The sequence below is a fragment of the Mustela putorius genome, unplaced genomic scaffold, assembly GCF_011764305.1.
Source record: "Mustela putorius furo isolate JIRA1106 unplaced genomic scaffold, ASM1176430v1.1 tig00000640_pilon_pilon_pilon, whole genome shotgun sequence".
NCBI lineage: Eukaryota > Metazoa > Chordata > Mammalia > Carnivora > Mustelidae > Mustela > Mustela putorius.
In genome coordinates, this window is record NW_025421432.1 from 10719163 (window position 1) to 10745914 (window position 26752).

General features: G+C 43.8%; 1 protein-coding gene across 1 annotated transcript in view; it reads left to right on the forward strand.

The window, feature by feature from the left end:
- The first annotated feature begins 1764 nt into the window (after window positions 1-1764).
- PLEKHG7 (pleckstrin homology and RhoGEF domain containing G7) overlaps window positions 1765-26752 on the forward strand; it is a 62264-nt gene continuing 37276 nt past the window's right edge. Inside the window, 5 exon segments of the mRNA XM_045082989.1 lie at window positions 1765-1939; window positions 5790-6032; window positions 16573-16651; window positions 18484-18707; window positions 22916-22956. Coding sequence (XP_044938924.1) covers window positions 1765-1939; window positions 5790-6032; window positions 16573-16651; window positions 18484-18707; window positions 22916-22956 — 762 coding nt within the window.

Below are 26752 nucleotides of genomic sequence, written 5' to 3' on the forward strand. Positions count from 1 at the left end.
CACCGAGGAAAGCATGTAGAAACACGGACTTCCAGCCCCACCCAGAGTTTCCAGTTCAAGAGGTGACGGAAGAGCGAGAATTTGCCTTTCAAACCAGTTCCTAAGGGATGCTGACGCTGCTGATCCAGGGACCCCACTCTGAGAACTACTGACTTCCAGAAACTTCCACAATAAACACTTGGAAAGTTGGTATCCCAAAGAGAAATAGAATGACTTTGAAAGCCAGCTTCACCAGAAATACAAACGTTGCTGGGTGACTAAAATTAACAGGACAGGGAACAACAGGTGCTGGCAAGGATGTAGAGAAAGGGGAGCCCTCTTACACTGTTGGTGGGAATGTGAACTGGTACAGCCACTCTGGAAAACAGTATGGAGTGGTTCCTTGAGGTTCCTCAAGATGTTAAGAATAGAGCTACCCTATGACCTAGTAATAGCACTACTGCATATTTACCCCAAAGACACAGATGGAGTGAAAAGAAGGGACACCTGCACCCCAATGTTCATAGCAGCAAAGTCCACAATAGAAACAGCAGAAGGAGCTGAGATGTCCTTCAACCAGATGAATGGATAAAGAAGATGTGGTCCATATATACAATGGAATATTACTCAGCCATCGGAAAGGATGAATATCCACCATTTGCACTGACAGGGATGGAACTGGAGGGGATTATGCTAAGTGAAGTAAGTCAGGCAGATAAAGACAATTATCATATGGTTTCCCTCATACGTGGAATATAAGGAATAGAGAGGAGCACCATAGGGGAAGAGAAGGAAACCTGAATAGGAAGAAATCAGAGAGGGAGACAAACCATGAGAGACTCTGGACTCTGGAGAACAAACTGAGGGCTGTGGAGAGAAAAGTGGGTAGGGGGTGGGGTAACTGGGGGATGAACATTAAGGAGGGCATGTGGCATGATGAACACTGTGTGTTATAATCAACTAATGAATCACTGAACATTATATCAAAACCAATGATGTGCTGTATGTTTGCTAATTGAATTTCAATTTAAAAAATGATATGTACCTGTAAGAAGTCTAAACAATGAAAACTTCAGTAAATTAGAATTAAAGAGAGTTTGTTTGAATTTTTTTATAAAGATTTTGCAGAAACATTTCTTAGTATTGCCTGCATTCTTGGGGACTACTCAAATGAGAAGGCTGGTAGATACAAAGGTTTTTCCATCCCCATTTTAATTATTTGAAAATTAAAGCTCACAAATTTGCTCGCAGGTATAATGATCATTTCCTCTATTATTCACGGCTTATCAAAACAGTCCATTCATTAAACAGATGCACACAAAATGTTTTAAGACGTGAGCAAAGTCCGGTTGAAAGGAATGATTCTCACAACTTTAGAGAAAATAAACGGAATAGAACCGCCTCCCAGAAGTATCAGTGACTATTACTGAACACCTGAAGGTAAGTAAAAAGCCACATTTGTGGGTACCTGGGTGGCTCAGTGGGTTAAGCCGCTGCCTTCAGCTCAGGTCATGATCTCAGGGTCCTGGGATCGAGTCCCGCATCGGGCTCTCTGCTCAGCAGGGAGCCTGCTTCCTCCTCTCTCTCTCTCTGCCTACTTGTAATCTCTCTCTGTCAAATAAATAAATAAAATCTTTAAAAAAAAAAAAAGCCACATTTGCATCATTTCTGAATTGGATCATTCATTGTTCAACAAAAACAAATCATTTTTCTTAGGCAGTTGCAGACTCTGAACTTTCTTCCTTGAGGTTTTTTCAAAAACAAAGAACTAGAAAAGTCTCTGAGATGGGGAGGTGCCAGTTGTCCCTTCCCACCAGCCTCAAGTCCTCCTGCACCTGGCTGGGAGAGTCCACTATTACAGGTGTGGAATCTGTTTCTCCAAACCTTCCCCTGGCAGCTTACTCTGGATCTGGGGACTCCCTTGTCAGGACCCACCTGGACAAGGCAGACCAGCCTCCAGGTATCAAAGGCAACAGTCGGGGGCTGGCTAGGTTTCCCTCTCACACTATTTATTTAGATCCTGCTCCGTTCTGTCTTGCTGGTATCTCCACATCTGAGAAGAATGGGTGAAACATTCGTCTGTGTGGGTTTTAATTTCAAGGACACTGAGATCACCTCCCCAACCGTGTGGCTGGTATTTGCTTGGGAGGTCAAAGGCTGGTAAATCTTCTTTTTAATGATCATTTACTGAGTTTGTCTTTTAGAGAAAATACAGGAGAAGAGTTTGCCTTACCTTCTCGGTTAACTTTTGACTCCTTATGAAATCTGTGTGGGTCATCATTTAGGGAGAGCCTCCCCGGAACCTGGGTGTTATCCATTTTATGCCTGCCGCTACCCAGCGGGGGAGGGATGTGCTCTGAAGCCCTTCCCTAAATGAAGCCTAGAGACTGACTGCTGGAGGGGAGTGGCTTGCCCTTGTCACAGGTCAGTTGGTGGTGAGATGGGGACACCAAGGAGGTGGGTGACTCAGGAAGCTGGGCTCTCCCCTCTCTGCAAACTGCCTTCCAGAGACCCTCTGTATAAAGTTTCTCGGGTTCTGCAGTGAGTTAGGCCAGCAGTTACTATTGCTTTAGTCCCAGTATTCGAGACACTCATCAATCAATAATATTTAATGACCTTTAAGTCATTAAATTAATTTAAGTTAAATTAATTTAACTGTTTGGGTAGGTTAAATTAAATTAAGTTGTATTGGGCATAATGACTTCCTACTGGCCACTATGACCAGAAAGGAAATCCGAAGCATTGTCCTAACCCCTCAAAGAGGAGAAAGAAGTCACAAGGACCAAGGGGAAACCCAAGTACTAAGCATTCTGATCAAACTCTCCTCCAAGTACCTAGGGAATCATACTAAATTCCTTCAATGCTATTGCTGCTTAGAACTTGGACTTGGCTATCAAGGAGAAAATAATTACATTTCCTGGGCGTATATGTGTGTGAAAATGCCTGTAACCCCAGCCCTCAACTCGGTCCTTTGTCTCTTGGGAGAAATGAAGAAATGACCCCTCCTGTTCAGGCCCTAGAAAGAGACATGATATCTCTGTGTTCATCAAAGGTCAGAACCGGCCTCTTCATTCTCCTCTAGCAAAGCTGGTGTCAGCCTTTCAAGCAGCAGCCAGAAATTATCAACCTAGAAGCAGAATCAGTTCAGGCCCACCTTGACCAAAGTGTGAGTTTCTTAGCTCCTCCCTCGCCCCCTCAAAGAGAGTACATCATGCATTTTTGTTGTACATGTGAAGTTTGGTACCACTTGAGACATCAACTCAAAATATTAATGCAACTCAGTATTAAGGATTGTAGATTTCTTTTGTAAGTAAGAGTTGAATTGACTTTAATTCATATCTAAGTAGCTCCTTGAACAACTCTCCAGTCTAGAATCTAGTATCTATTAGTTTCATTTGGCCTTAAACCAGATGAGAACCAGGGAACAAATAGAAAAGAACACAGAGTCCCCCAAATCAATGTCACAGTGTTCTCATGACAATGTCATAACGTTGCAGTCCTACTCTTTATTGATGAGAGTAAACCTCAGATCCTATGAGTCCTGTCTCCATAGAGTTTTTGGACTCCCATGCCTGAAACAGACTGGAAGAAACACAGGGGAGAGAGGCTGCCATAGGCAAGTACCCAAACTGTAATGAGAAATAATGAATAAGAATTCAGGGATACATCAGTGGGGGGCCATTTAGTATGGGGTAAATAATTATAGGCTATAAAAATCTGTAACAATTATTGTATTCTCCATAACCCTGCAGTAAACACAGTAACAATCACTGCATGTCAACCGGTCCTGTGAGTAATAATCAACCAGGCCAGGTCATCGAGAAAAACTGACTGCTATGCAGTATTCTCTGTTATCACGTTGAGGGAGTAAATAATGCACTGTAGAAATAAGTCTACTGAACGGTTGTCAGTGCAATGAAAATCATATAGCACTACAAGAAAAATTATTAGCTATCCTCAAAGTGGGGCCATCCGAATATGTTCATTCCCAAAGCATTTCAGATTGCGGAGTTCTTGCTTTAGAATTACAGACTTGCTGAAATTATTACTGGAGATCTCAGAAGATGCGGTCAACTACTCATGTTTCCATCTGTAAACAAGCCAAACACAGTCTGAAACCACTTTCCACATTGCCCATGGCAAGAGAGGATGGGTATTCTGTCTGATCCACAGCACCCCACACTCGGTCTGTAAATAATGAAGAGTTCACATCCGTGCACTAGTTTGCAGAATGGGTGAGGATCAACACTTTCCTATACAAAGCTACTTTCTTCGTAGGGGAAACTACAAAATAAAAGAGTTGTAGTGAGCCATTTCCATGTTGCCATGGATCAAGTTGTCAAATGGTAGAAGCAGCTTACCTTGAGCATGAGAAGAGCTTAACTGAGAGGTAATTCTGCATTAGCGAATCCTAGAAGCCACTTCTAATCATGAGAAGTAAGGCATTTGGGTGACACCCAGGCTTTTCTTTTCAAATTTGCAAGTTATTTTTTCCAAAACAAGAGGATGGATAAAACCCAGAATGTCTTTTGCCAAGCACTTTACAGCAGTATCTTTGAAACCATGTCTTTCTTATTCTGTAATTGAAACCTTGAGGAAGGACCTTTGTTCTTCTTGTTCTTATATCCCTATTTCCCTGGAATACACCAAAGCACTGTAATAAATACATACATACATACTTACAGAATGTAAGAAAATGGTAATGTATATTTGTCTTAAGGAATAATCAGTGTGCCTGGGTAGCTCGGGTCATGATACCAGGGTCCTAGGATCGAATCCCACATGGAGACCCTTCTGTCTGTGTCTCCCTTTCTCTCTTTATCTCTCACGAATAAGTAAATAAAATCTTTTTTTTTTTTTAAAGGAATAGGGGCGCCTGGATGGCTCAGTGGGTTAATCCTCTGCCTTCGGCTCGGGTCATGATCCCGGGGTCCTGGGATCGAGCCCCGCATCGGGCTCTCTGCTCAGCAGGAAGCCTGCTTCCTACTCTCTCTGCCTACTTGTGATCTCTGTTAGGTAGATAAATAAAATCTTTAAAAAAAAAATAAAAGGAATAATCAAAAGGAGATGAGCTTTATGGATTCCAAAATGCCTCATAGGTAACTAAGGTGGGGTTTTTTTTTTTTTTTGCTTCTTTTGTTTTTTGGGTTTTTTAAAATAAAGAGTTATTTTAGAGTCTGCTGTGCACCAGCAGAGGAGGGAAGGGCAGAGAGAGAGGGAGAGAAAGAATCCCAAGCAGACTCACCATTAAGCACATAGCCTAACCTGGGGCTCAATCCCACTACCCCGTGATCATGACCTGAGCTGAAATCAAGAGTTGGACTCTTAACCGACTGAGCCGCCAAGGTGCCCCATCACAAAGGTTTTTAAATGTTGTTTGTTTCAACCTGGAAGGCATAATAATTAAACCCTAAACAAATTTCAACATATAAACTATTCAGATGGGAAGGCTGAAATCACTTATGTAAAGTACCTGCAAAACATAAAGGACGCTAATCATAACTGGTCTCTACCTACCTCCTGTGACAAAGTAGCAGTTTTCAGGTGAAAATTAAATACATTTTTTCTCACGTCAGTCTCCCTCATTTGCAACAGACTGCACACTCTGCTCTTCCCTAAAATCCAACAACCTGCATGTAACTATCCTCTGGGGAAAAAGAAAGGCAGACCAGGGGAAAAGCAGCACTTGAACTCAGAAACTGAACAACCCCAGTATGGTCCAGAGAAAAGCAAATCCAACTATGTCCCCTGGAAGCTTCCAGCAATGGAACCTCTTAGCCGCATAGGGAAGATGGAGCCATCCTGACCAGAGGTGCAGACCCAAGGCTGTGGGGCCTCTCCTCAGCTCTCCCTGAGGAATCTCTCGAAGAAGCACGGTGAGAACAAGGGTAGTCTTCTTTACTTTGACCAGCAAGCCCCAAACCCCATCTCTACCTCTCCCACTTTGAGGAGATTAAGGAGCAATGGCTGCGGGACTTTACGCTCACTGTCTCAGCAAGAGACCTTGGAAATGCTCACTGGGAAGGAACCTGGGAGCTGGAAGGAGACTGCAGGCTCCCCAAGAGTCTACACAGAAGCCCAGAGAATTCTTCACACTCCCTATTGCCCTCGAGAATCAAGAATGCCTCCAGGGGCGCCTGGGTGGCTCAGTGGGTTAAGCCTCTGCCTTTGGCTCAGGTGATGATCTCAGGGTCCTGGGATTGAGCCCCGAATTGGGCTCTCTGCTCAGCGGGAACCTGCTTCACCCCTCCCCTCTCTCTGTCTGCCTCTCTGCCTGCTTGTGATCTCTCTCTCTCTGTCAAATAAGTAAAATAAATAAGTAAACAAATAAGTAAATAAAATTAAAAAAAAAAAAAAGAATGCCTCCAGACCCCAAAATGGCCCTCAACACAGCTGACTCATTTGAACCCCATCCTGCGCTTCAGTCCATCAGTGAGGGGTCTCTTCCTCGGGCCCCTCTTCCAGAAAAAGGAGGCCCCTCATGGCCCAGCCCTGCCACATGGCCTCCTGGTCCTCAGGTAACACAGCTCCAAGGCTTCTCCAAGCCTCCTGTGCTCATTCACTGGACTGGAAAGCAAAATAGGTCTCTGGGTTGCCATATTACCCCAAAGGCCAGGGCGTCCTACAATGGGAGGCAGCTTAGGAAGTCACTCCTGAGGGGACACATAGTTTTCAGGACATCTTGGTTCCCAAGTAAAAGGGTCCTTCTTCTAGAGAAGGTCAGTTAGCAAAGGTGGCTCTCTTGCAAACCCATGCCCATGGAGAACAGCCTGTTAGGACTATTTTAAAAGCAGAGCGAGAACAAAGCGTTCAAACTTCTAACCTTCTCCCCCATCTCCCCATCAAAAAGAAAATACCCAAAACATTTCAGCTAGGACACTGAATTGCCTCACCTTTCCAGATGTCTGCTCGGGAATTGGGGGTGGACTGGAGCAAAGCTGAGAGGTCTATTTTTAGACCTGATCTCCGGGAAAAGCACTGCCGCCCTCCAGGTGTGTAGGTCTTTGTCGGCTCTAGTGCCAGGAAACGGGCTCATTATTTACTTTTCCATCGCCGTTTCTGTTCAGACAGCGCAAGCCTGAGGTCGTGTTAATGAGGGCACTTTGTTTCAAAGCCCCCGAATCGCTTAACATTTCTGGGTGAACGTCTTAATTTCAAGGGTCTCCTTGAAGAGCACAGCATTTTGCTGTGGCTTTTCAGGGGCGACGTATGACAGCCTCACGCGGTCACGGTTTTCGTTTTGAATTACCAATGACTTGGCCCCGTGGCTTCATTAACATCCATTTAGTAATGGGTTTTGTCAGTTTGAGAGAATATAAAGGCCAGAAACATTCAACAGATTTTCAAAGAGAACCTCAGAGGACACGGATTTTAAAAAAAAAAAAAAAAAGAAAGAAAGAAAGAAAGAAGAACAAAATGTGCTGTTCCAATCTAGGACGACCTTTAAAAGCTGCCTCGGACTGATGGCGCCTTTCCTTAGGAAACAGGTAGACGGTGTCATTTCTGAAACCAGCCCTGAATTTTCGGCTTGGTCCTCAGCTTTAGGGCAGCGGACTTCCCATCTCTCCCAGGGATGAAAAGCCTCTGTGGTGTAAGGGAAATATCCGTGCTCAATTTCATCCACCCTAATGGCAGGATTGGCAGAAAGAGGCCCTAGTTTCATCAGGAAAGTCACAGAAAAATTCTCAGGAATTAACCATTCACTGCCTTTTGACAGGACCTCAATTCTCAAGCACAGATTTGCTGTTCAGAGGAGGAAGAATGAGACCATCGACGACATAGTCTTTGTTGATTTTAACCCTGTTGACTTAAAGCCATGAACAAAGGCTAAAGGTATTAACAAAGCCACGGGAAAATACACATCACTGTGTTAGTGTCTCAATGAGCTCTTGTACAGGATAAAGCACCCCAAACATCACTGGCTTAAAACAGCAACAAGTTATTGCTTCGTATATGTTCGTGTGTTGACAGAGTGTGAGTTAGTGGAGGTTGGTTGCAGCTGGGTAGTTCCACTCTGCGGGTTCCTCATCCTTTTCATGGACACAAAGGGCTCCCTGGGGCATGTTCTTACTGTGGTGAAGGGAGAGGTTCCAAGGACAAGGAAGCATGCATGGCCCCTTGCAACCTGGGGTCAGTATCTCGCCTAATTGGCCAGAGCAGGTCACATGACTGAGCCCAGGGGCCGGAAATTCTGCACCATCACCAGTGGGAGAGCACGGAGGTGTTCCTGGCAAAGGGTGTGGATACAAGAGTTGATGGAGAATGGAAGCATGAATACGATACTACACATGCAGACCAGAATAAAGCTCCAAAAGGATACCTAATTCAGATGTGTCCGAAAAAGCGGAAAAGAGAGTAGTCTCAGAGAAAGATGGGGATGCTGGTTAGAGTAGATCTCTAACAGAAGTTCAGGAGTTTTGTTCCTTATCCTTAGAGCAGTTTGAAACCTCTGAATGGACAGATATGATCAGATGGATACAGGGGGACCATGATATTTAGGTGAGAGCAGACTGGCAGAAAAATTAAAATGTCCTGATAGAAGTTAGTAGGTTAGGCTCTGATGAACACACTGGAGTTAGAAAAAGTATCTCAGCTGACGAGGTATTTAAGAGATAGAATCACCTAGACTTTGTATAGTAGACCATTACTATAGTAGACCATTACTTTGAATGTAGACCATTAGGGATGAGGGGAAGGAAGTCATCACTGGGTGGGAAATAGTCCCATTCACTGATCTAGGTAGCCTTGTGTGGGAGGGTGGGGGAGCAGAAGGAGTGTGGGTGGGGTACAAGTCTTGACTTCAAGTTTGGGCATATTAAATTGGGCAGATCATCGGCGTGGAGGTTTTGAGCACGTAGTTGATTAGAGAAGCCATCAGGGATAGAGATATGTATCTGAGGGTTTTTCATAAAGCAGTGCTTCCTAGAGCACGTAAAGTCTGTGTCCAACTCTGATTATAAGATGGAGTTAACAGACCTACGGTTTAAGTGATGCGATGCATGAAGCCATTTGCCAAAGATGGTATGCAGGTAATTGTTACTGACAGGCAGGATCTTTGCACGACAATAACAGAACCAGTCTTGGTGAATTCAAAGGCACAACTTGGTCCAAGGGCTTCACTGCTTTAAAAAAAACTCTGTGGAGTTCAAGGTACCATAATCACATATTACCAAATAGCAGAGGGTTACCGAAAATCACAATAGGGAACTAGATGGGAGGTAATTTGGACATCTTGGTGTCCAGGGATGACCCTGATTTGTTCAATATTGTTTCTTCGGGACATAGGCCCATGCTTGGCAAGCAATAAGCAATATTTGTGAATGAATAAATGAAGGCCTAAGTAACTATAATCTACGAATTAATGTGTTAAATAAACATTTATATGTTACCACTGAAAAGAAGCAGTTTCTCATCAGTCACAGACCACTCACTCTATACCTTTTTAAGCATGAATCTTCGGTATCCAGCTAAGCTTCTGCAGCATGAAGATCCTGCCTTATTTATTTATTTATTTATTTATTCGTTTATTTTAATTTCAGAGGTAGAATTTAATGATTCATCAGTTGCAAATAACAGCCAGTGCTCATTATATCAGGTGCCTTCCTTAATGTGCACCACTCTTTACCCTCCCCCCCACCTCCCTCCCCTCCAGCCACCCTCAGTTTGTTTCCTATAGTTAAGAGTGTCTTATGGTTTTTCTCCCTCTCTGGTTTCATCTTATTTTATTTTTTCCTCTCTTCCCCAATGATCCTCTGTTTTGTGTCTTAAATTCCACATATCAGCGAGATCATATGATAATTGGCTTTCTCTGATTGACTTATTTCACTTAACATAATACCCTCTTGGTTCCATCCATGTTGTTGCAAATGACAAGGTTTCATCTTTTTGATGACTGAGTAATATTCCTCTGTGTGTGTGTGTGTGTGTGTGTGTGTGTGTGTTATACGCCACATCTTCTTTATTCATTCATCTTTTGGACATTTGGACTTTTTCCATAGTTCGGCTATTGTGGACATTGCTGCTATAAACATTCAGTTGCACTTGCCCCTTCAGATCACTATGTTTGTACCCTTTGGGGTAAATACCTAGTAGTACAATTGCTGGGTTGTAGGAAACCTCTATTTTTACATTTTTGAAGAACCTCCATACTGTTTCCCAGAATGGCTGCACCAGCTTGCATTCCCACCAACAGTGTAGGAGGGTTCCCCTTTCTCTGCATCCTCGCCAACACCTGTCACTTCCTGACTTGTTAATTTTAGCCATTTTCATTGTGGTTTTGATTTGCATTTCTCTGGTGTCAAGTAATGTGGAGCATTTTTCATGTGTCTGTTATCCATCTATATGTCTTCTTGGGAGAAATGTCTGTTCATGTCTTCTGCCCATTTCTTGATTGAATTATTTGTTCTTTGGGCGTTGAGTTGATTAATTTTTCATAGATTTTGGATACTAGCCCTTTAACTGATAAGGCATTTGCAAATATCTTCTCCCTTTCCATACATTGCCTTTAGTTTTGCTGTCTGTCTGCCTTCTGCACCCTTCCTCTCTTATTCTTCCTGTGCTGCAGGCTTTTCAAAAAGGACTGCTTCCTTCAGATGGACGGTTCCGTCCCTGGTTGTGCAGTCATCTCACCCGGGGAACGCACTCTGCGGGAGACCCTGTTGTCCATCCAGTCCTCACCTCAAAAAATGTAAATTTTTTTACTTTATTTTTTACTTTTATTTTTTTACTTTTAAACTTTATGTAAATCTTACTTGTCCTTAACAGAGGCCTTTAATTTGTCTGTTACAGGGTATAAATAAGGAACCAGGAAACTATGCCCTACGGGAATTCAGCCCACCACCTGTTTTTGTAAATAGTTTCCTTGGAATTTAGCCACACCCATTCATTTGAATCCTGTCCTTGGGGGCTGTGGGAGATCCTCACAGGAGTCCTTACAAAGACCATTGGGCCTGCAAAGCCTCAAATATTAAGTATCTGGCAGTGGATAGAAAAAGTTTGCAGACTCCTAGTCCATCCAGTGGAGAAGTCCTTGCCTCTGTGCCTACCGGTCAGTCACAACAGCCCAACAACTTTTTCACCTCATAGAATAGACATGAACCCTTTTGCAAAAATACTGATTCTTCTTTTATTATGGTGTCTTAACACATGGCCTGACAATGGGGCCAGTCCCTGTATGTGAGGAGGGCCCAGTCTACTCTCGGTCTGAAATCAGCTCAGTGCCATGACCTGGATTACAGGGTTTTCTTTGTGAACTGTTTCCCTTGCTGTCATTCCCTCTCTCCCTCTGTAATAGTCCTTTGAACTCACACACACTCCAAACCTTCTCCTTCACCAAAACTTGCCTTCTGGGAAAAAAAAAAAATCTTCATAGTTCATTCTTACTAAAGTGTGAAGGACTTTAGACTTAAGGAGTATCTGTGGTCATCTTTCCAAGTAGAGCAGTGTGTTCCTCCCTTTATGCTTTTCCTGCACCTTACATCTAAAACACTATTGCATCCCTTTTAACATTTGCTTGCTTCCAGAGCCAAGACCTTTCCAAGGGCAAACACCACTTCTATATCTTTAAACCTCTAAAACCCGTTATGCAACTAGAGTCTATTTCCAAAAATATTTATTAAAGGAAAAGACAGATGGAAGAAGGAAGATGGGCAGGCTGGCAAGCTGCTTGGCTTGCAATGCCACTTATCAGTCCCTGATTTATTTGCATTTTGACAGATGACATAACTTGAAACCAAACAATGAACCTGCATTGGTGGGATATTAAACATCAGGATTCGAGAAGGGGAGATTTTGCAGGTAGGGAGAACTTTCTGGCACCCCCTTAAAATCTATAACAGAAAATTGTCTGTCTCACTTCATTTCTCTGTCTGTCCTAAAGCTGAAAAGGGAAATGTACATCCCAGATCAAAGAGAACAAAGACTAGCCTCTTTTGAAATCCAGGAAGACTGCTCACCATATTCAAGTTAGTAAATGGGGTAACATCAGTATGAAAACCTAATGAAAGGTATTTGGAAGTCTCTTTAGAAGAAGAAAGGAAACAAAAACATTGAATGCCAATAAGACATCCCCCCCCCCCCAGCCCTATTGGAAATAGCACAGAATAGTGTTAGGAGCTCTTGGAGTCCCCCAGGCTTGAAACCTATCTCTCCTTCTCAGCGGCTACATGGTCTCAGGTGTGGCTCTTAACAACTCAAAACTTTGAAGTCTTCATCTGTAAAATGGGGATGCAAATAGTAGCCATCTAATAGGCTTTTGATGTAGTAAACAGAACAACTCAAATATTAGCCTTTTTTATTTTTGAAGAAAGCCTGTACTCATTCATTCATTAAGCACTTCCTGTATGAGAGTCGCCGATTTACTCTTTCTAGGATATTTTTTTTTTTAAGATTTTATCCATTTATTTGACACAGAGAGAGAGATCACAAGCAGGCAGAGAGACAGGCAGAGAGGGAGGGGGAAGCAGGCTCCCTGCTCAGCAGAGAGCCCAACACAGGGCTCAATCCCAGGACCCTGAGATTATGGCCCTAGCTGAAGGCAGAGGCTTAACCCACTGAGCCACCCACCCCTCTAGGATCTTCTAATCCCAGAGTGAAATGATCCAAGCATGCAGCTCCTCTGAGTTGTCTGTTACTCACTGAGCTCTGGATGTCACAACATCCAGTGTGCCCAAGAGGATGAGACTCCATGACCTGTCTCCATTCTGTGTTGAAACTGACTTGCCAGAGACAAGTCTGCTGTTTGTTCACTTGCATTCACGAAGGGGTCAGTATGTAGCAGGCCCCGGGTGGTGACCAACAGGCTCCCCATACTTTCTGCCTTCTCAGTTGGATTCTAGAAAATGGGACATTTGGAAGAGAGTTCAACTGGAAACGACAATCTCACATGCAAAGGAAAAGTTCCCAATAATCTTCTGAGACTCATAATGGAAAAATGGATCCCAGATTTCACCGAGAGAGCTACAGTTCCATAACTGGCAAAGTTGTCATTTCTCTATTGGTTATTTTAGAAGGGGATTTTTTTTTTAAGACTGTTGCTGATTCTGAGTTTGCTCGTCTTATATAATCAACCCATAGTTATAAGCAAGCATTTCAAATCACACTGTATCTTTGCATAGAGTAAAACACTGTGGTTCTTAAAATAGAGTACCTACATTTTCTAGTCCTGCAATTACTAGAAAGCCACCTGCTGGAAAATGTAGATTTACCATGAATTTTACTAACAGGTGAGGACTATCATATCCGAGGAATGAGGCCTTGTGATCTTACCTGTAAGAAACCACTGGGCAACATTTATACCTGGGGGAAGAATCAGATTATGCCTTACCCAGATTATAATACCTTCAATAAGACTTTTCCTCCATTAAGACACACATATCGCTATAGAACAGTTGCTAACCCCCAGAATCTCTAGCATTGTTCATTATTTTCCTTTAAAATATGCACCCGGGAATTAAAAGCCAACAGTCCTTGGTTGAAGCCCACTGCACAAAAGGCAAATGATGCATTAGTCATATTTCTAAAGGAGGAGCTTTAATTATTCATTTTCAAACATTTCTGCCAAGATAAAGGTCACCGTATAATTACTGCTCCCACCCACTGGCCCCTCGCAGGGAAATCGAGCGCAGTGCTCCTAAATCCTTGATTCATAGATCACCAGACGTCTTAAGAATTCTTTCTTTAGTCGTCGGCTCCGAACCTCCTCACCCCACCGAACCTGACTTAGGTTCTGGGACTTCATCACAGAGATGGAAAGGGTCTCATCAGTTTGTTTTCCATGTAAGGAAATTAAGGCCCAGGGAAGTGACGTGCCGAGGTCAAATGTCATGAAAGTCAGAGTTGGGAACCGGGGTTCTAAGCGGATTGTCCCCACCACTGACTCGCACTGCCACCTTTATTGGTTTCCGATGGCTGCTATAATAAATCACCACCAACCAGGTGGCCCAAAACAATAGCAATATATGCTCTCACAGTTCTGCAGGGCCGAAATCCAAAATCAGGGACCTGGCAAAGCTGTGCTCCTTTCAGAGTTCCCAGAGGAAGACCTTTCTCTGCTTCCTCAAGGTCTTCCTTCACTGTGGCTGTGTTTAAGGTGTCCTCTGTCTTCATTTGTCTCTTTCTCACCTGTCTCTTCCTTCCACTCTGTGTCTCTTCCCCACCTGTCTCTTATTAGTCCACGTGTCAATAGGTTTGGGGCATATACCCAGAAAATCCAGAATAAACTCATCTCAAGCTCTTCCATTTAGTGACATCTGCAAAGGCTTTATCCAGATAAGATCCCATGCACAGGTTCTAGGATTTAGGACATGAATCTTGTCTTTCCAGGAGCTTTCATTCAACCAACTCCGTTTCCTTGTCTACCTAAAGCAGAAACCATCATTATATCAGTTTAAAAAAACAAACAACTTAGTGCTCTAACACGGTTTGCCATATCTTTTCTCTCTATTTACAAGTCTTATTAAAGTCAGACTTGCATACTTGAACTTAGAATTCTGACTTCATCGTTCACTAGCAATGCAACCTTCAGTAAGATACAGTTTTCTTGGCTCTAAAATGAGAACAGTGATTTCCACTTCGTAGGGTGCTTATGAAAATCTATATGATAATGCATGTTAAAGTACATAGGTGCTCACTAAGTGCCAGCTGATTTTAAATTAAAATAAACTATTTACCGAGACCAATGTATTCCTTACCACATGTATGCACTTGAGGTCCGTGGGGCAGGGGGGTTGTGGCAGGGGGGACACATTTCTACCAGACAAAAACTTCTCTGGCACCAACACAGCAGAGCAACTTCTTGTTGAATGTTGACACACGGGTGTGTAGCCTGTTCAGCAGTGGGGGGAGAATTCTCTAGATTCTCTGAATTGTTGCTGTCCCAACCCACACCACAGACTTTTGGATCTTCAGCAGAGGACAGAATAAGGAGAAGTTCTGGTACCAGAAAAGAGACAAGATGATTCCAGCAGCTATGGGACTAGTCCCTTTGCAATTTGACTGGCCTGGGGCAACACAACTCAGGGTCAGTGTGATTGTGTTTGGGTTTCTGAATGGGGTGTGGGGGTAGAGAGAAAGGAGAGGAGAGGGGAGGCCAGCGAGCCTAAGAGGGCTGCAAAGTCTGGGTCAGGTATCAGTTATACAACCTCCGGGATCCAGAATTTTGTCCTGAAGCAAATAACCGGAATAGCCAAGCATCAAACAAACAAAGAAGAAAAATGCTTTTCTTTGTTTGTTTTGTTGTGCTTTTCCAAACAAAGGCAGCTTGAAGTTATACCATATATACCCAGAAACAGTGGGTTGCCAGCCACACCCCAAACATTTTTGAATTTAGTTAGTTTGTCTCCTAGCTTAACCTCCCTCTGAGGAAATGAGGTATCAAAAACTCCTCTCCCCACCCGCCACACAGGATGCCACTACCCCCCACACAAATGCCATTTTGTTTAGGAGGAAGGGAAATTAAAAAATTCTGATTTTATTACGGTAATTGCTTCCAGCAAATAATCATTCCAGAACTAGACACAACAATCCTGCAGGCATGACATTTTTTTTTTCATAAGAAGCAATTCTTTTTTGGAATAGCAAAAATAAGACACCAGTTTGGAAACACCAACACTCCCTCCCAACACTACACCTAAATTAAAGGTTGTTCTGAATTCATTGCGTTTGTGTCGTTAATCCAATGATCTGAATGAGCCTGGCTGACACAGACACAGGGTCCTTTACTGAGTAGCCAGAAATCTGGTCCACTGGCAGGCGTGGGGGATTCAGGGGCAGTTTAGCTCTACCAGTTCGCGTCTCTTCATGTTACTACATGCAGATGTTCTTTCTCATTGTTCTTCTAGGTCTTCATGTCATTACAACTGTAATCCTGATATTTTTATTAACCCATACCTTCTTGTCATGAACATAAAAATATCATGTCCACAGAGATTCTGTGATGCCCTCCCAAGGGCATGCTCACCTTTCCAGAATGAGCATCACTGGGTTTTGAACACTAAGGCAACAAAGCCAAGGTCAAGGCTCAAACCCTGTGCCAGCCAGTTGTCTTCCCTCTGCTCCATATGTGCAATTTGAACTCCAAATCCTGGCCTACGTCCTCCCAAATGGATGCCTTATGTCAAAAGCCACCCTGGATAAGAGGAAATGGATAGAGTAATGAGAGGGGAGGGATGGATAAAATGCACTTTGCATAAGTGCATATAATCATTTATTTATGACATAATGGAAAAACATGTTTATTTGAGGATGGTCTGTATGTCATTCTATCGACAAACTTGCCTATTCCTTTAAGAAGCTTATTCAGATGCCTGCCCTATGTCAAGCACTAGGTGAGGTGCTTAGGTTCTATAATACAGAAGACAAAGTATCAAACTTGAGTGAAATCATTACAGAGTAAGAAGTCAAGGTAGGGGTGGAAGAGGGAGGGAGAGAGAGATGTGGCTCTTCCTGAATGGATCAGAGCGTATTTCTGGAGGAAGAGTGTCTAGGCTGGAATTTAGAGAGGAAGGAGGTTTTGCTAGGCAAAGTGGAGATAGGCAGGCAGATGGGAATTACCTGAACCGACAAGTGGAGGCATGAAATACGGGGCACATTTAGAGAACAGCGCGCAGCTTGCTCTCACTGGAGTACACGTTCTGCCGGAGTTCGTGGCAGAAATTGACAAGGATGACTCTGGGTAGGTGAGGGTTGGGTTACGGTTTCATCTACTCAACAAATGTTTATTGCGTTATGTTATTACTGAACAGAGGGATGAGGAACAGGGGCTAGGAGCTTAGAGTAAGGGGGGGTGGAGATAAGACATAAATCTGCAAAGTAAGACACCTTGTAAAATAAGATACTTCCCACAGGAAGGACAGTATCAGAGGAGTATTTCAATCATTTGTGTGCATCAAAAATGATGGTTTAAATACTATCTGGGTGTATCTATGTGGTGGCACCCACCACATCAAGAAATAAGACATGTTTCACGCCCTGGAGGAGCTGGCAATCTAGTGGAATAAACAGACAGAAGTAGAACATCATATCACAGTATAGTCAGTAATCAACACAACAGCCTGTACTGACAGCTTACTAAGTTCCAGACACTGATCTCAGTGCTTTATACTGGTTAATTTCAATTGCCTCACACAATAGGTGAATATCATTATTGTCAGCATTTTGCAAACGGCAGCAGTCAGGCCCAGAGAGGTTATTAACTTGCTCAATCACAGCTAAGATTAAAATCCAGACAATTTGACTCCACATTCTTAAAACTACAGAAGCATGGGAAATAACCCAGTCTAGATGTGGCTTATCTTAGAACACCAGTCCTTCTAGTCCACCAAGAGTTGTACACTCTCTGAGCTCTCCAGGGAAAATGAAGATAGTTACAGAATCTCAGGAAACTACCAAACGCCTAATATTTACCAGATTGTGAAACATCTAGAGTTCAAGCTCAAAGGTAAACTTTTTCCCCAAAGTCCAACTAGGTTATATTCCTCACTCCTGTTGTAATTTTTCCAATCTCCATCCAATTCAGGCTCATCTATCCCCTTAAATACCAATCCTCTCATTATATACTTATAGGATCTTTATCAAGAGAAGGATAAATTTGTTGGGGAAGTTGCTAATATTTCTTTTTAGGGGTCCCTTTGTAGGGCCCCCAGTATTTTATACTATCTAATGGTTTTTTAATAGCACTGTAAAAATCCTGACTGGATTTGCATACTGTTCATTTATTAAGTGCCGGTCTCAATATTTTATACCCAATGAACCTGGAATATATCTCCCATTCAAATTACTATAACTTTTCCAATTCCTACCCAATTCATTCATCTCTGTCCTCATAACCACCACAAAAACTGGGCTGGCAAATAGCGAGGTGGGGAGAGTTATAAGAAATTGTAACTCTGGGATGCCTGGGTGGCTCAGTTGGTTAAGCGACTGCTTTTGGCTCGGATCATGATCCCAGGGTCCTGGGATTGAGTCCCTTGTTGGGCTCCCTGCTTGGTGGGGAGACTGCTTCTCCCTCTTCCACTCTCCCTGCTTGTGCTCTCTGTCAAATAAATCAATAAAATATTTTTTAAAAATTGTAATAAGATCTAATTACCTCATTATGAAATCTCATCATAAATAGGAGGTAAAGAAATCACAGGATGTCAGAATGCCAAAAGATGACCTTGTTCTTGGAGAAGAAAGTCCAGGATGGGGAGATCTTTGTCAGAATAGCATTTTCCTGCAGGTAACAGAGTTCAACTAGAATGACCCAAATGAATAAAGAGTATGTTTGTTTGTTTGTTTTTAATTTGGGGGGGGAGGGACAAGGGCAGGGGTGATGGCAGAGAGGGGCAGATGAAAAGGGAGAGAGTAAGAATATTAAGCAGGCTCTATGCTCAGCACAGAGCCCATTGCGGGGTTTGATTTCATGACCCTGAAATCACGACCTGAGCCCAAATCAGGAGTCAGTTGCTTAACTGACTGAGCCACCCAGACGCCCAATAAAGGGTATTTCTCTTATGATATAACCAGAGCCCTGGCCAGAGCAGATGTCAGCAACCTGCCAGGCTCCTTCCGTTTTCCTATTCTGCTGTCATTTTTGCAAGACCCCTGTAGACCTTCAGATATCAAGCCACATTCCAGACAACAGGAGAGGCAAAGATCAAAAAGGAAGAAGCTAGCCAACTCTGCCCCCTTTGGGAAAGTGTTTCCAGAAGCCACAGTCCACAACTCCGGTTTCAATCTCATTGCTCTCTGTGAGTCATGGGGCCCCTGCCAGCCCCAGGCAGAGCAAGTCCTTGCCTTAATTCCACACGTGCTGCCCAAGCAAAGCAGGGTCTTCATGGCAAGAAAGAAGGAGCGTGTACACCTTGGGTCAGCAGCTAGCCATGTCTGCAACATTACACAAAAGTTTGTCAGGGCAAGTAAGAGAGAGAAGAGAAGAGAAAGGGGAAATCAAAACAGGTTTTAAAATTCAAGGGAACACACATGGGCCAATAAATATCAGCCGAATGTTATCTACGTATTTTTCTTTTTAAATTACTTAACAGATCATCCCCCATGGCCCTAAATCTCTCAAAATGAGGAGGAGTTAGACGGGCGTGGGGAGGGCCGGGAGAGGGCAAAGCATGACCTGCTCAACCACCGTGTGTGCTGTTTTGTGTCGAGATGATGTTCTCTTCCCTGTTTCCAAAAATAAACTGCAAAGTAAGGACTATCAGGCAGATACATGGGTCAGATCATGAGAGGTTTAAGTGTATACTTTAAAAATGTGTTCGTCTACTAGGAGATGAAAAGCCACCAAGGGTCTGAGGCCAGGAGGGACTCGGTCATACGTTCATTTTGGGGTAGCTCAGATGGCAGGGGCCGCTGGCGGTGATGCCCACAGGTCCTGCTCGCCCCTGGGGCAGTGGATGTCACTGGCACAGGACTTAACACTTCTGTGCTTGGGGACTTTCTCCCGGTATCCTTCTGAGTCAGAACATTCACATACGTTTGTGTTGACATGTCCAGGTGAGCTCCCCTGTTTGGGGGTTAGTCAAAATCATGAGCGGTTCCAAAAGGGAGTGAGTACATGGCAGGTTGGGAAGGGGGGGTCTCCCCTGGAGTCTCCTGGTGTCTGAAGGAGCTGCCCATTCCCTGTGCCACCCACTTCTGCTTCTGCCTTTGCTCAACCTCCTTTCCTTGTGTGCCTGCTATGGGAGAGCCATTGTAACAACTAAGGGAGGAGGTTTTCAAAGTATTTCAAAACTAGTAAGACACGTGCCCTAATTGCTTAGAACCAACGTCAAAACTAGTAAGACACATACCCTAACTGTTTAGGAACTGACGTCTCACCAGTTAGGACAGGCACCTGCTGGGAACTACTAGACCCAGCTGAATACCAGTCTTGGAACTGGGCACTAACTTCCAGAGATGGGCAAGGTATGTGTCTTCTCTCAAAAACTCCTCTTGTCAAATAATTTACACCGGATCTAGGACTTAGAACAGGTCCACCAGAGACTGGCACTGTCGCGGGGCAGATGCTCTCTCTGCGCTGGTAGGGGCAGCTTCCCAGCTTGGCTGGGATGCCACCCACACCCCACTCCTGGCCTTCATCATGGCACCACTAAGAAGATAGTGGTGCTCCAGGGTGGTGGCACATGGAGTCAGAGGTCTGGGTGACAACAGATCACTTTTAGAGCAGATGAGAGAGAGGAAGCCTGATGGCATAATCTTCCCCATCTTCACCTCAATGGTGAGAGAAAAGAACAAATGTGCTCTTCTGGGTACATTCTCCATGATTCTGAGGGGGAACTTTGAATGCTAAATAAAGATCACCTTTCTGGTAGTGTTTTTTAATGACTTTTTTTTTTTTTAAGATTTATTGATTGATTTGAGATTGAGCGAGCAGAGGGAGGGGTAGAGGGAGAGAGAGGAGAGAAGCAGACTCCCTGCTGTGTGGGACGCCAGAGTCCACTGGATCACACCCTGAGATCATGACCCAAGTCAAAATCAAGAGTCCAATGCTTAACCCTCTGGGCTACCCAGGTGCCCCCTTCCTAGTAGTTTTTAAGCTGGTTCTGTTTTTAGTGGAGCTGTTTTTCATAAAAACCACCTTGTATGGAAATCCAGTCTGGGTGCATTCCCACGGGCTCACCTTCAAGGCATCCCCAGAAGCCCTAGACCCCAGGCAGCCTAGCTGGAAAACCACCAAGTTCATCCTTCATCCACAAAGAGAGAAGGTGGGACTCAGAAAGAAGTGACCTAGCCGTGGTGTCATCTGGTTCGAGTCAGGCACATGGAGTCTAGGCTTTTGACTGCTAGTCAACCCCCACCCCCCAACCTCGGGCTTGCATCAGCCTCCATCTGTAAGGAGTGCAGCCCCAGCTTCTGTGTAGGACCCGGAAGCCATAAGTGAATCAACCACAACTAACATTTGTTCGCTCCTCAGTCTTTGGGGATCCAAAGAGAGGTGATCCAAAGAGAGGTGAAAGCCTCTCCCGCCTTATATGACGCAACAACCCCAACGAACACCCATTGTCTCAGAGGACGTACCAACCCACACGAACCAAGCTGGAGGGGTTAGGTGATCTGCTCAAGGACAGACCCCTAGGAATGAGGACTAGTTCTAAAGACAGCATCCCACTTAATGGAAGTTGGTTGGTACGTGTTTAGAGCAAAGGCTCTAAATAGGTTCACACCTAGAGTCGTGTCTCCCAGAGTTTGGCAGTCCCAGCCCAGGAGCCTCCGTAGTAACTTGGGAACTTGTCAGCAATGCAGATGCTAGGGCCCTGCCCAGACCTTTTAAATTAAAAACTTCAGGGGTGGAGCCCCTCAAAGAGCAATCTGTTGTTTTTAACAAGCCCTCCAAGTGATTCTGATGACAACGAAAGTTTGAAAAACCCCGTGCTAAGGCACAAAGTCTTATTTCTATCTCCCATCCAGCCCTGCTCCGGAGAGCAGGTGGGAAATCCCCTTTCCCGTGGGACCTCAGACCTGAGCGGGACCTGGCTCTGCCTGCATTTATGTCCGGAAGGAGCCCAGGAAAGTTTGCACCACACACAGTGCTTTGAAATCATTTTAATTATTCTTTGTTGTGTGCTTAGCCTCATAGTAAATACCACATAGTAAAAGATACACACATCCTCCACCAGACCCCTCTCTACCCCCTTCTCCAGGAGTTTAGAATAGAGTTCCAAAGTCCCCAAATCAGGGGGAATGCAGTGCTTCTCAAGCTTTGATGTTCAAATATGTCACCTAAAGATATTGTTGAAATAGAGATTCTGATCCGGCAAGACTTAATATTTAATACAGATAATAAGATCGTGGATTCTATAAAGACTTGAAATCTCCTTCTAAATACTCATGAATCTTTCCCGAGGCCCCCAAGTTATCCCCAAAGTTAGAAAAGCAGAGAGAAATTGCTAAGACCAGAGACCCCAATTACTGCAGTTCAAATTGGACATAAAAATTTACCACCAGGCCTCTGAGGGCTAAGAGTGGTGAAGTTGTTTGTCCCCGAGGGACATTCCACCTAATCTCCCCTTTAAAGAGATCAATAAGGTGGTCAGAATGAGTGAGATAATCAACTAGACAGGTTGCTTTCAGGGTTCCAGGAGGGAAGGCCCCTTAAGCACATCCTTTGTAGTAAAATGCTGCTTGGGTAATTGCTTTCCTTGGATGGAAATGTTATGCAGTCTCCTGATTAATTTAACAGAAAGGAGATAGACCCAGAAGGCAACCATTTCATATATGGAGCCAGGATACCCTTTCTCATTTCTCCTAAATCTAAGAGACAGTTGCCAGGTTTTTCTGAGGACCATGACACGTTGAAGAAGATGACATAAGAAAATCAAGAGACCAGAATCTAAACTCTACTTTCTGATAATCACAAAAATGTGTTGTGTGTTCTTGGATGATGACTTTCTTTGCAACTTAAAGAAACTCCTAAGGACTATTTTGGATGATGGCCAACAGCGACAAAAAGCCCTGGAATAAAGATGGGTAACATGTATTAATGGCCCCCTATTTCGGGGGTCTTCCTGATCACACCTGGGGATTATCAGGTCAATGAAATCTCTGGGTATCACATTTGGTCAGGCTACTGAATTTGCGTATGCTGACATGGTTTATGGAAGCATGGCATAAACATGACCTTCTGTCTTAAAGGAAATTACCGAACATCTTTATTACATTTTATCTCTCTTTAATTGATAGGGGAAAGAAAGCTAAAAAATACTCTAGTTAAAAATTAGAACAATATCACCTCAAGAGAGCAATAGGATGCCAACTTCTCAGTGGTGACATTGCTTTATTTGCTCATCTGCATAAATATAAATATTCATTCTGTGACTCTCAAGGGGAGAAGTAAAGCAGGAGAAATTCTGTTGGGCTCATTTGAAAAAGCAGGCTTTGTAAAGCACTGAACTGATGGGTCACCAGTTCCTTGAAGTACTAATATATTTTCTTTAATTTCACTCAGCAGAATCCAGAAAACCAAGATGGCCTTTCTCCAAGAGAGGAGTGGTGCCGTGTTGCGCATTGTCATTTTTGTTGTAATTAAGCCTCTCTGTCGCTAAGAAACTAAGGGACGGCTGAAGAGCTCCTTCATCCTACTATATCTTTGCATGATAGCAGATGGCACGTGGAGTTTAAATGATATCATCACATCCACGGTACTGGCTGCAGAACATGCCAAATGATGCCATTTTGTGCAGCGAAAGATGCTAATTGCCAGTGGCTAATGAGCTCTGTGGAAAAAAACAGCAGTCCTAATATTGTGATGCTTTCCAACTCCCAATTTATCACTTGATACCACTTAGGAAACAGCTCGCTTGTTGAAGTCGACTTGCACAAGCGTAAGCTCAGGTTGCGATCAGCGCCACACACATTGAGAACGCTGAAAAATTAATGAGATGTTACAGAAGCAAAGTCCACAGTTATGCGTCTATTTCTGGGAAAGCCAGCTGGATGAGTCCTAGTAGGTTTTTAAATTTCATTCTTGGTTCCATCAACTATTGAAAAGTTACAAATCAAAACCAATGATCCCTGATTCTTTACTAACTAGAACAAGGGTTGGCCACCATCCAGCCTCTCCTTCAGACCCCTTCATTACAGTGTCTACACACCTGCCATTTGTAGAGCAATAGAGCCATATGGGTAGTGGCCGTGTCTCATTCTATTAAAAATATCTGAGGGCACCTGGGTGGCTCAGTAAATGAAGTTGCTGCCCTCTGCTCAGGTAATGATTCCAGATCCTGGGATTGAGCCCCATGTTGGGCTCTCCACTCAGTGGGGAGCCTGCTTCTCCCTCTGCCTCTGCTGCCTGCTCCCTATGCCCCCATGCTTGTGTTCTCTTTCTCTATCTCAAAATAAATAAATAAATAAATAAATATTTTTTTAAAAGATTTTATTTATTTGACAGAGATCACAGGTAGGCAGAGAGGCAGACAGAGGATGGGGGGAAACAGGCTCCCTGCTGAGAAGACAGCCCCATGCAGCACTCCATCCAGGACCCTGAGATCATGACCTGAGCTGAAGGCAGAGGCTTTAACCCACTGAGCCACTCAGGTGCCCCTAAATAAAATCTTTTTTAAAAAATCTGTCCATATGGCCTCCAATCACTTTGTAATCTGTGGACACAGACACACTGATATATTTTTTTAAGTCCTGGGGTTAAATCATAAGTCCTCTGGGGTTCCAGGCTATACTATTCCAATTACTGTTCTGCGACCTTGACCAAATGGGTTACCCTCCCTCAGCTTCAGGTCCTTCCCTGTAAAAGGGGTTGTGGGAATAACACCAGCCTCAGAATGGGGTCATGATGAGTGAGTCCAATAATGTTTGGGGAGCTTTACCCCAGAACAGGCCCTGTGGCAAACCCTCAATCAGTAACTAGCCATATTATTGGTAGCATGATTTTCATTGGGATTTGGAAAACCATCTGTTCTTATAACTGAATGTATGAGTGACTTTCCTATAATTCTTTCAAGCATAACAAATTTGTGTGAGTATCTTCATCAGCTTGGATTGCTACAACAAACTACCACAGACTGGGTCACCCAAACAACAAATACTCCTTTCTCACAGTTCTGGGGGCTGGGAAGTCCAAGGTCAGGGTGCCAGCATTGCGGGGTTACAGGGAGGGCTTTCTTCCTGGCTTGGAGGTGGCCACATTCTCACTGCACCCTCACCTGGATGAGAGGGGCACACTGCTGTCTCTTCCTCTTACGATAAGGGCCCAGGGCCCATCATAGGGGCCCTACCACCATGAACTCATCTAAACCAAACTACCTCCCAGAGGATGCATCTCCAAATACCATCACATTTGGGGGTTAGGACTTTAATATATGAAATCTGAGAGGACACCAGCATTCAGTTTGTAGGGACACAGCCTAACTACTAGTAAAAATCTGTCACCAGGGCTGTTGCTTATCAGTTTTGCCCCTATTTAGGGATATGATTTGACTGTTCTCCTGGCAGATCTGAAGCTGTCTTTCCAAGGCTCCTTCCTCATATAAATGGAGGCAGGGCTGGTTACCGGTCAGGTCCGAGGTCCCAGGAGAAAGGGCATCTCTCCCCAGCTCTCCTCCAGAGCAGGAAAGCTCTAAGAGCTGCTTGGGAAAGAGAAGGGAGAAACCTACAAAAGGAAGGGATCCTCCTACACGTGTACTCCTCTAAGATGACCAATCTATTTTTAGGTTTAATAGATCTATTCTTCCCCCCTAAAGAAGCAACATGTTCCACACATGCGGGGTGACCATACGGGCCAAGCACTGGGCTAGATAACTAATGCACCAAGATGCCCGTCACCAACTCGCAATTGAGAAAGTGGGAATGACATGTAAATTAGGGGAAAAAATATGTTAAATGGCTTGCATGGTGTTGGAGGTAGGTAGGCAGCAGTGGAAATAATTAGTGGAATGAAAAAACACTTCAGCAAATGTTCTCCGTAATGAAGGCAAATTCATTTCTCGAAGCCTCGTTTTCAAAAGGATACATTATTTCCTCCCTTTAAAATCAGCCTGTCTACTTGCTCCTTTATCGTTTTAGCCTTATTTATCAAGGAATTCATATCTCTAGAAATGATAATCCACAGGAATCTAATAAACACCCTACTTTACTGTCCCCATTTTGCAAACAGGTAAGCTGAGGTTCGGAGAGGTTGAATAGCTTGCTTGAGGTCACATCGCTCTTCAATGGTGAGGTGGGGACTGCCCCCAGGAGTCCCAGAACGTCTAGCTCTGAGTCTGTTTCCGTCCTGATGTTGCCCTGCTTCTTCAAATGTGGGGCTCCACAGTCAGACCTGGACAGTCTTCTCTTCTTTCTCTCCTCAGAGCTCTCAAAAATCTTCCTGTTCTCACCAGTTCAATACCATCATTGGGTCAACCACTCCAAAATGTATCCACCCACCTCTGTCCATTTTGCTCCAGTTTCGTGACCCCAGTGGCCACTGCAAATGCATCTTAATCATTAAGTTTGAGACCCCAAAACTAACCTTGGCTTATTTCTCTTCTTTGTCCTCTAGGACAAAGTTAATGTGGCCTCTAGGAGGACTGTTCCCTCCCTTCTCGCTGGTGTGTCAGCCCAGCGCTCTGGTCAGGAGGCTGGTCAGACCCATGGAAAGTAACAGTGAGTGCCCCTCAAGATAGAGGGCTGGCGCCCACTTTCCCACAGCCCCAACACTGCTTCTATTGTCCTGGTTTCTTTATTTTCCAACTGGCTGCTGAGTTTTTAAATTCCACAACAGGCAGTCGCTATGGTTTCAGACATCAACAAAAGGCATATGTCCCAATTGCTGTAGGAGTTCTCCAGCTGGCTGTAAGATTCCTTTGCTACTGTGGAAGTTAATGAGTCTCTAACAGATTTCTTTCTCCAGTGCCATAACCCTACCAGAAAAACCAGCCTTGGGCACATTCTAGAACTATTACAGGTCTCCTTTCAGATACACTGAGAGGAGTCATCTAACCACAAGACCAGATAACCCATGCCTTCTCTTGCTCACAACCCATCAAACTGAGTAACTTCCACCAAATTGCTTAAATCCACAATCAAGCACCAAGCATCATGCCTGAGACTATAGAACATGTTAAAAAAATTATCTCTGATAAACACTTATATTGAAATGCAGCCACGTTGACTTTAGAAAACCTTCCATGTTGTTATGAGAGGTTCTTCCTAGTTTAGCTGGTAAAATGAAGTTAAGTGGGCAATTCATGATTTTGCAAGGAATACTGAATAAGTCAAAAGAAAATGTACAATGGTCAAACGTATGAAGTTTAAAAACCAAGTTACAAAAGGATGTGTAAATATGATACCA